Source organism: Xiphophorus hellerii, chromosome 17 (genome assembly GCF_003331165.1).
Source record: "Xiphophorus hellerii strain 12219 chromosome 17, Xiphophorus_hellerii-4.1, whole genome shotgun sequence".
In the NCBI taxonomy this organism is placed as follows: Eukaryota; Metazoa; Chordata; class Actinopteri; order Cyprinodontiformes; family Poeciliidae; genus Xiphophorus; species Xiphophorus hellerii.
In genome coordinates this window covers 19,682,427-19,692,904 of record NC_045688.1, presented here as the reverse complement: position 1 = coordinate 19,692,904, position 10,478 = coordinate 19,682,427, and the positions used below count along the sequence as shown (strand labels likewise).

Here is a 10,478-nt window from a genome sequence, read left to right as displayed (position 1 = left end):
AAAATGTAAATTATATATTTTTTATGAATCCTCATTTTAAATTGTTGAACAATCTTTTCAGATAGCCCTGCCTCATTTTAAATAGGGGAAGGAAAGGGTTGTGAATAATTTTGGGTACTGTACATCCCTACAAAATAAATATTTTTCACGAGAACGATGAACTTTTTTTTTTCTTTCTGGTGGTGGCTCTTTTGGCTGATTTTATTATTATTATTATTATTATTATTATTATTATTATTATTATTAGTAGTAGTAGTAGTAGTAGTAGTAGCATAAATAATTTATTAATAATCAAATACACAATATATTCTAATGTAGGTGGCAGTAATGCAGCTTTGTGTTGACGACAGCAATAGATAAGGAAACGGACGAAGAAGAACGTTTTCAGACATTTTTTCCTCTCCAAAGATGGCGTCGACGCAGTTAACAGATGAGGAGCTTTTTTCCCAGTTGAAGTGCTTCGGTTACACTCCTGGCCCAGTCACAGAAAACACACGTCCGGTGTATTTAAAGAAACTGAAGAAGTTTCGCGAGGAGCAGCAACAGCAGCGGGGTAAAGGCCGAGTCAGCGGGACGAGCAGCAGCAGCATTGGGGCACCAAGGCCAGTTAGACATGACGTCAGGCGCCTGAGCTCCGGCAGGAGACCGGGCCTAAAGTCCTCTGTTCTCGGCTTCAGCTCTGACGAATCTGACGCGGAAACGCCACTGAAAAGAAAGGGCCTGGATCACATGAAAAGACCCAGCCGAAGCCCACACCTTCAACAACAACAACAGCTGAAGATTAGAGCAGCTACGCCTCTTAACGAGGCTAACAAGAAGCAGTATGGCGTTGGGACTGCTCTGAAAAGCAATTCATTCCCGAGCCCAGACGGACAGACAAGTGCCTCTCTGGGTTGGGAAACTGGTAAAAGATCTATGCATGATCCTGAATCCAGGGACGAAGACGTTAATGATGAAGTGCAGAATTCCCACCCGGTTAATGGTCGCAGCGCTGCTCGCCTGAACACAAGCAAACTAGCCGGAGAGTACTCAGACTCGGACGAGGAGGAAGTTGGGGGCCCTGGAGGCCCAGAGCGAGACCGGAGGAGTTTGGAGCTACGACGGATTTACACAAGCGGACCGTTTGCTACGCTTGTAGACGGCAGAGGGTCCCGGATCGGAGGAAAAAACTGTGCGCTTAATCCGCTTGGGAACAGAGCCATGGCAGGCGGCAGAGAGGAGGATGAGGAGAGGGGGAAGAAAGGAGACCTGGATGCATCGGGAGGTTTACGGAGCCACATGCTTCCCAGGAAGTCGATCTACGTGTCCCTCGGCGAGGACCACCGGAGTAACACCGGGGAAAACAACCATGTTAACAGCGAGGAGGGGGCGTCCGGCAGCAACATGCTGAGACCGCGCTACCGCGCTTCCTACAGCTCGACCCTGAGCCCTCAGGGGGGCTACTCTAATCACATCCCCGTCCAGAACCACTCATATGGCCCGGGAACCCAGAAGAAGAAGCCAACTGCCCCGGAGGATGAGCTGCTGCTGCAGTTTAAAAGAGAGGAGCAGCCTTCCTCCGGAAGCTTCAGCGCACACTACCTGTCCATGTTCCTGCTCACCGCAGCCTGCCTCTTCTTCCTCCTGCTCGGCCTCATGTACATCCGCATGAGGGGCTCGGGATCCCCGGGGGGAGACGGTGTCAGTAAGTGTCTAAAATGTTTCATGTTGGCCCATCTCCATCCGGCAGAGAGGGACATATTACCAGCTGGAGTGAAAGAGATTTAAATTTAAAATACACCAGGATTACTGGCTTCAATTAGTAATCACAGCAGCTTTTTGTTTTTCCTATCAGCTGGGGAGATCCAACAATAAAATCCAGTTATTACACGAGGCAGGGCATTTACATAAATGTATAAAACTTATTGATGTTGACAGAAATATAAATTGATAATCACAGGGGAAGGACATTTACTGTACCACTTTGCAGTATACATATACAGTATATACATGTATATATAATATATAGACTAAGGTGAATTTAAAATGAAAAAGTGGTGTAGTTTATGAAGTATACTACAAATACAGGTCAACAGGAATACTGAAAAGTAATTTCTTTTTCTGTATTTTTTCAATTCCAAAAGTGAAACTTGTATATAATATATGTTAAGTTCACTGTTTAGTATTGTATTGTGTGGTTGATTTATAGCTTACAGCTAACAAAGATCGTAATAACTGCTTGTGACCACCTGCTGCTTCACTGGAGGAATCTTCAGCTCTTCTTCCAGTGATTCTTCTTCTTCTGCCTCTGTCAGGTTTTTGAGCATCGTTTAAAGTTCTGTAAAGTTTTCATCGGCAACACTTCATCTGGAGTAGAAAGTTCTTGTATCTCGACATAATGTAAAATCTGAATGTGTGTCATTGTTGATGGTGTTAGTTATGTCTCTCAGGTTCTGTTGAAGTGATGCTTCAGGCTCTGGCTGGTGAAATGAAACCCAAATAATGGCTAACAAGGAGAGTCAATTCTGTTTTCCTGCAGGACCAGGGTGATTTGGACAGATGCTTTCTCCTAACAGTCATCATCTATAAACTGATTTTTGTGTTTATTTGATCTTAAAATGACTTTTTATGATGTGAAGCAGGACTTGATGGCTCTCAGTGAGAGACTGGATCTGGGCTCACCAGCTTAGCGATCAAAGTTTTCATGTCACGTAAAAAGTTTCCAGAAACATTTACACGAGTTGTTTTTATTCTGAACACATTTTAAATAGTTCTGGTTAACTTTTGATTTCATCTTTTTATCTTCATTAATCCTTGCTTGTCTCTTTGCTGTAGTTAAGAGCCACCCGTTTGGCAGCAACTTTGACTCCTCATATGTAAGTATCATTTCTTCCTTTATGACATATATTCATATATTCAGACATCCACAATGTTAAAAAGTAAAGATTAACTTTTTACTTTGGTTGCAATTTGATTGGGTTTTTTGTTTTTAACTTGTTTTTACCACAAAAAATGTACATTAGATGTGTAAATGACAGTTAGTCCATCCGATTGGTCAAATATATTAATATGCAAACTATGAATGCACAACAAAACGTCGTATCTAAGTTTGCACTGATTTCAGTTTTTTGGCTGATTACCAACCTTCAAAAAACATGACTGATTTTGTTGTCTGAAAAGTTGCTAAATATGGCAACAAAGTTGCTGAGTTTGCCTCAGTATGGAGACTGATGTTAACAGCAAGTTGAGGCGTGACCTGTTGGGGAGGAGGGCGGTTTCTGTCATGGCAGAGCTGATTTCCACTCCTTTTCACAGCACAGATCAGTTTTTCATCAAGTATTGATTGCTGATCTGACAAACTGAAGGAAATCGGGGTCGATTTATTGAATCCTAAGAAATATTGTGCTCAAGCAGGCTTTGCTATTGCATTGTTTTTACGTATCTGAGTGTAAAATCATCTGATTGGTCGGACCACCACCACCTCCAGCTGACCGAGCCAATGAGCTCTTTTAACCTCTGGCTAAAAAATCTAACACTGCTGGTGTTCAGGATCAGTTTGTGTCATAGGCATGTCGGTACAGAGCTTATATTACAAAGTTCTATATGGTATGCTGCTATAGTAACCAAGTGTTCCTTTTTTTCCCAGAGTAAGACAGAAAAAGACGTGATCCTAAAGCTGCTGCTCAGCCTCCATGATCACCTGGCCATCGTTGCTGGTAGATATGGACTCATTGTTTAGTTTTAGCTTCATATGAACACATGCTCCATAACACACAGACAGCCAGTGCTATTAAAATCTGTCTCAAAACTTTGACTCCACAACAATAATGTGCCATGAATCCTGAGTTCTGTTCAGAACAAAATTTTCAGTTCCAGTTTAGGATTTATTAACCATGACTCATACTGCCTCCTATGAGCATCAGCTGTTATGAACTATATGATATATACATCTAAAGAATGTACTTTAATGTAAGCAGTTACTCAGTTGTAACTCTGGTGTTGCTTCACAGGTCATCATGACTGTGGAGAGCAGCAGTATGCTAGCAGGAGTCTGTCCAGAGAGCAGGTCACACAGTATTTACTGGTAGGTGACATGAATCAGACGCTGACTTGTGGTCAGATTTTGCTCTGATTGAGCATCAGAAGCTTACATTGGAAGCCATCAGAGTTTGACCCTGGATGGACTCACTCGTCTTGGTTTTAACTGTGTGTTTTTAAGGCTCAGAATGGAGACTTTAAAGACTTCATTGACGTCTCTCTGGAGTGGATCATCCGAGCTGGCCAGGATGTTGGTATAAGGTGAGGATGTGGAGAAAATGTTCATGTGACTGTTGCTATAGCAACTCATCTTTAGCCATCATGGGCTGCTTGTGGGTATAAATGTATGTTGATGTTTAAAGTTATATTAAAAGAACATATAAGGGGGTAATGGCGTTACGATACCCGTTCAGCACTCATTGTTTGCAGCCTGGCTTCTGACAGACTGCCCCAGGGCAGTCATGGCTATAATCCAGTAGCTTACCACCATCAGTGTGTGAATGTGCCCTTTGAGATCTCAATTTGGTGTAAAGAGCATTATAAATAAAATTAATTATTATTATTATTAGCGGTGGGCTTTTAAGGAACCTCTCCCTCCTTCTGTATGGACCGAATATTTAATTGACTATTATAATCCCAAATTTTCTATAAGTCAGAGAGTCTGGTATTTATTTTATGTCACCAAGTGAAATGTAAACAAAGGCAGAAGTGTCGACTCCAGCATAACAGACATGAACATCTCCTTTGTCTATTTCAAAATAAAGAACCTGAACGTTGAGCTTGTTTGCATAAAGAGCGGCCATGTTTGTTTATTCATCATCATGTTCCTCATTCAACATGTTGGCGATCATGTTTTCTCTGGAAAAATGTACTGACATACGGAGACCGCCATCCTTTGCTAATGATGACAGACTGCTGTTTGCAGCAGCTCTGCTATGCTGAAATGAACGTGGTAGTGATCACAACCTGAGATTCAGTCAAGAATCTCAGGAAACACTGACTTCTTTTAAATCTCAACTAAAAACCCACCTGTTTAGAATTGTATTTGAAATGTAATCAATTACAAATTTATGGATGGAACTTGACTTAATGCTTTGTTTTGATTATTGATTCTATATTGCATTGTGTTTCTGTGTTTGTAATGATGTAAAGCACTTTGAAATGTCTTGCTGCTGAAATGTGCTATACAAATAAAATTTGATTGATTGATTGATTGATTGAAGAATAATCCAGTCCAGGATTAACCATTTTAACTGATGGTAATGCCATAAAAATTACTATTTTATCTTTTGAGAGATGCCGGTCTCATTACTTATTAGAAACCAACTTATTGGTTGAATAAATTTCAATCTAAATCTGCCAGCGGTATGAATAACTTTGCTAGGAGAGATTGTGGCTGTACAGCATGCATCAGTTAGGTGTAACTGGTCTGTTCTTTAATCTCTTTTAAGTGACAAATGTCCTGTATCTGTAAATAAAGCTCTGGAAACCATGGAAACAATAGCTGCACAGGCAATTATTTCATACTGAAACCACAACAGATAAAGTATTTTTGGTGTGAACATGTGATGGACTTGTGTGTTTCCAGGCTGAGTGGGCAGCGAGCTGACGACCTAGTGACAGATGTGTCTGAGATCTCTTGGTTGGAATCCACGCATCCCAGGATGCCGTTCACCTGCCGCTTTCGCCGAGCTTTGCTCACAGTCATGAACAAAGTCCTGGTTGTTGCCGTTGGTGAGTGGACCCAAACGCATGGAGTTCTGGGAGGTTCAACGAAGGTCAAAGTTATGCAAGTAACATCAGATCTAAAACATGTAACACTGGAACAATAGGAGCAGTGGTCTGCACCGCTAACCGACAAGTTAGCTATGATAACTCTGAAGGGCTAATCATAAACATTAGTTAGTATTATCAACATGATATTTAGTGGAAGCTCGTTCTAAAACGCTAACTTCAACCATCTTCATACCATGTGTCAATGATAAAACATGTGGGACAACATATGGAGCCAAAGTGAGACCATAAAGTTTGTTCAGTAGAAAAAGTTTGAAACTGAAAAAGATTTGAAACTGAGAAAAGCATTTTTGAATATAAAAAAAATCTATGTGAAATTTAAAATGTTGAAAACTGCTTTTCAGATTCAAGGTTTTTATTTTTTGAGTTTGATTTTTTTTTTCAGTTTCATACTTTTGGCTGTGTTTTGGGTGATGAGGTGTGGTATGACAGACAGCTCACTACCATAGCTGGACAACATAGTCCCTGATGTTGCATTCAGGGACCATGAGAACTGGTAATGTCCTTTAAAACATCATCAATATTCTATGTGTTGGTTTTGAAAAATCCCCTGTTTCACTGATATAACCTGCTCATGTCAACACACCACACAAATATCTGTGGAAAAAAATATGATGTTGACAAATTTAATTAACTGCTGTTGATTTATACTTATTGACCACAGTAGGGCTTTGGTCAGAAAGCACACTGGACTTCAAGAGATTTTTTACTGTTTACTGTAAAATTACACAGTAAACAGAATAAACATCATTTGCTGCTCCGCATCAGAAGAGCATGGAATTTGAATATCTAATTGAAGGATTCTTAAAGTGAAACTCACCCCCAAATCAACCTTTTTTGCTGATAGACCATCTAAATAGGCTACTTAGGTGCAAATTTTCTTGAACTGATGACTGTCAGACTGACTGCAGTGCTGAGGAAGGATGAGAAGCTAACGGAGGCTAATGGCCGCTCTCGCTGCTCGCTCAGGACAGACAGGCTGCAGCCGAGCTGCACAGTGATGTCACAGTAAAAGTCTCCACAAACATAGAAAAAGACTCTCTAGATTTATCAGTAGCTGTTATTTTGAAAAAAGGCATTAGAGGAGCCTGAAAAATTGATAAATACAGCTGACAGTGGATAAGCTGACAACAGTGAATCTGATCACAGCCCACTAACCCCTCCCTCATCCCCACACTCGGCTGTGTTTTTTGGCTCCATACATGAAACAAAAACTAATCAACAATTATCGATAAATTGATACGAAACACTTATATCGTCCAGCCCTACTTCACAGATTCCCTGCTTCCACAGCCCACTCCCACCAGGATCTGGGCTAACTCCCACCCTGTATTTTAATACATTCTTATTTGTATCAGGTGTATTGCTGAGTGAACTTAACATGAAAGCGTCATGTCTGCAGTTGTAGGCTTAGTGTGCAGTGTGGTCTGCTACGTGAAGTATCGCTGGAGGAGAGAGGAGGAGGAGACGAGGCAGATGTACGACATGGTGGAGAGGATCATCGGTAAGATCAGCACACTTCACGTCACAGGTTGAAGCAAAAAGCAGAAATCAGTGTAAACTGTTGTGGTCCAGATGTGTTAAGGACCCACGGTGAGGCGTGCCAAGAGAACCGGGACCTGGAGCCTTACCTGCCCATCCCCCATGTCAGAGACTCTCTGGTTCAGCCCCAGGATCGGTGAGTTCCAACAGCAGCAGCGGTTAACCTGGCCTCTAGAGACCAGGTTAACCGAGTTGCTCCTCAGGAGGAAGATGAAGAAGGTTTGGGAGCGAGCCGTGAAGTTCCTCTCAGCTAACGAGTCCAGGATCCGGACAGAGACGCAGCAGATCAAGGGAGCAGACTTCATGGTGTGGAGGTGGATCCAGCCGCCCCTCAGCTCTGACAAATCCAAGATGTGGCAGGGGAAAGGTACCATGCTGCTGCTATTTATTTATTTTATTGTATTTTTTGTTTGTTGCTTTTAAGATTCAATAGTTGGTGTTAAAGCATTGTCAACAATGTCTTCCACTGACATAATTACCTGGTAATATTTTACATTTCCTGTCAACGTAACATTTTTTAATACAAAAATCTGGCAACCCGACCAACAGGCTTAGCAAGTTTTCTGGGTAAAACCCTGACTTAGATGATCTCAGTTACAACAGCAATTCATTTCCCTCTTTTGATAAATAGTTATTTTGAATCAACCTGTCAGCCTCCTCAGGGTTTGCCTTTCCTCATGTTGTCACTTCCTGTAGAGACATATAACAGGAGAGCATGCAGAGACATGCTGCTGCCAGCCTGATTCTGTCAAAGTTTTAGAGCTGCAGCAGACCGCTGCATGGCGGCTGATTTACAGCCAGGAAATGAATGCTGGTCTCATGTTTGTATTTTTCCCAGCATTCCCTCTGGATCGGAGGAATTCACCACCCAACAGTCTGACTCCCTGTCTGAAGATCAGAAACATGTTTGATCCAGACATGTAAGTACCACCATGATTGAACTACCGAAGGCTCTCCAACCCCAACCTGTGTGCAGATTTTCAGTGGGGGCGGGTGTGTGTGGGGGTGTGCGTGCCTGCGCAGGGAGGTTGGTGACAGCTGGGACTTGGCCATCCAGGAAGCCATCCTGGAGAAATGCAGTGACAATGACGGCATCGTCCATATTTCTGTTGATAAGAACTCTAAAGAGGTGAGCTGTGTGGTGTCATTAATTCGTGTTGGTTCTGTGGTTCTGAAGCGGGTTGGTTCTGTGGTTCTCTTCCACTTACTGTGTGTTTCCACAGGGCTGTGTCTATGTGAAGTGTCTTTCTGCAGAGCACTCAGGAAAAGCCTTCAAAGCCCTGCATGGCTCCTGGTTTGATGGTGAGTTATATGCATTAAGTAGTGTGTGTGTGTGGGGGGGGGTGTGTGTGTGTGTGTGTCTCTGTATTATAGAGTGATGTGTTTGCCTGCAGGTAAGCTGGTGACAGTCAAGTATCTGCGTCTGGACCGGTACCACCAGCGCTTCCCGCAGGCCCAGGGCTGCAGTGTGCCCCTGAAGGCGTCCAGCCTCCACCAGACCCCGGCTCCCTGCCCGCTGCAGCACGGGGGCCCCAACTCCTCAGGCTTCTCCTGAGAGGGCCCCTCCCTGTATCATAGAACTGTGGCCCCACAGCGAGGCGGCAGCACAAGCTGTTCAGTGGTGCAGAGTTTTTAAAAACATCAACTTTATATTTCAAGTGTCATAGAATTGAAAACAAAGCAAAGTGAGTATTTATTGTTATCTTTGTTCTCTTCCATCGCTCATTGCCACAGTGGAGTTATATATGTATGTAAGCTTTCAGTGCAACACTGTCATTGTTCACTTCTGTTTATCACCGCCTCCATCCTGGCTACTGGAAAATGGGAATCCTTCTGCACAAGCACAAGCTTTCCACCGTGGTGTGTGTGTTTCTGTTTGTGCGTTTCTGTGTGTGTGTCTTTGTGAGAGAGAGAGAGGCTGATGATCTGAGCACACATCCTGATGCTCCTGTCAGCAGACTGAGTGCATCTGCAGGAAAACCCTGAGATTATGCAACAGCAGCATTCTAGCATGTTGGGAAACCTCCATCATTTCTTTAGCTCCATCTGACCTCCAAAAGGGGCGGAGTCTGTACCACCTGACTCCTCCGTTCACCCACACTCACAGTACAGGATTAGATTAGATTAGATTAAACTTCCTGCTCCACCAGAGTCAGTGTGACTCCTTCTTAACCACAATGTCAGCACTCTGATGGAAGGAACTGAACTGAACTCCATGTATCCCACACACTGCAAGCATCTGAAGCATTGGAAGCTTCCAGTCTCCTGTTTCTGCTGCACCTTTGTACTCCTAAAACATGACGTGAGCTGATGCTTGTTTTTAATGCAGATAATACAGTATCAGACTCAGTTTTTGCTGTGTAAAATTGTGCATATAGTTTTCATATTTTGCGTTTGCTTGCTGCAGTGATGGTTTGCTGCAGATGATCCAACTGTGCCTTAAATTGTGCTTTTTTTTTTTGAACTGGCACTGCTTTAGAGAATGTACCGGATATAGAAAATATTGAAATTGTTTAGAGGAGAAATGAGGCAGACGTATAGTTCTTAGTTTGGAAACTTGGAAGTTGGCGTTTTGTAGAAGTTTCCTTTGATATTAAACCAAAAGGTTCTATTTATTTTCATTTTTAATGAGGGTTATGTACTATTTTAATGTCACTAGACCTGTTGTATGTTTTTCATTAATGATTGACACTTGCTTTGTAAGGATTGTCAGGATGTTTAAGACAAAATAAAGTGAACACTTTGAGAAATAAATGATCATTTAGAGCTTGATGCTGGACCATCTGAACGCTTACAAAGGGTTGGACATTTTTAGAGGAACTCCTATATGAATATTGTGTTTCTTTACTGCATCCCATATTATGCTGGCATTTATGGCTGCAGATAAGTTCTTCTATTTAATCAGAATTAGAACAGTTTATCTGTGCAGGACCAATTGATGTAATTTCAAGTCACTTGATCATCAAGTTCTTATTTATTGATCCAATGGGTTCTTACAACTCTCCATCTTCATAAGCCAAAGAGCCATTTTTGCCTAACCCTAACCACAAATTTCACATTCTGAAAAAAAAAAACCTCCCAGTTTTTTATATAATATAGGACATCGTCATCTTTAAAGAGCCATC

The 10,478-nt window shown here is 42.2% G+C and overlaps 1 protein-coding gene across 1 annotated transcript; it reads left to right on the top strand.

Moving 5' to 3' along the window:
* Positions 1-408: 408 nt before the first annotated feature.
* On the top strand, positions 409-10,125 carry lemd3 (LEM domain containing 3). Its single transcript, XM_032588858.1, has 13 exons — positions 409-1,684; positions 2,815-2,855; positions 3,626-3,695; positions 3,990-4,063; positions 4,199-4,278; positions 5,606-5,751; positions 7,214-7,315; positions 7,387-7,489; positions 7,557-7,720; positions 8,192-8,273; positions 8,377-8,482; positions 8,577-8,655; positions 8,748-10,125. The coding sequence occupies exons 1-13, from the start codon at positions 409-411 to the stop codon at positions 8,906-8,908; spliced, it is 2,484 nt and encodes an 827-aa protein (XP_032444749.1). The 3' UTR covers positions 8,909-10,125.
* Positions 10,126-10,478: the final 353 nt, after the last annotated feature.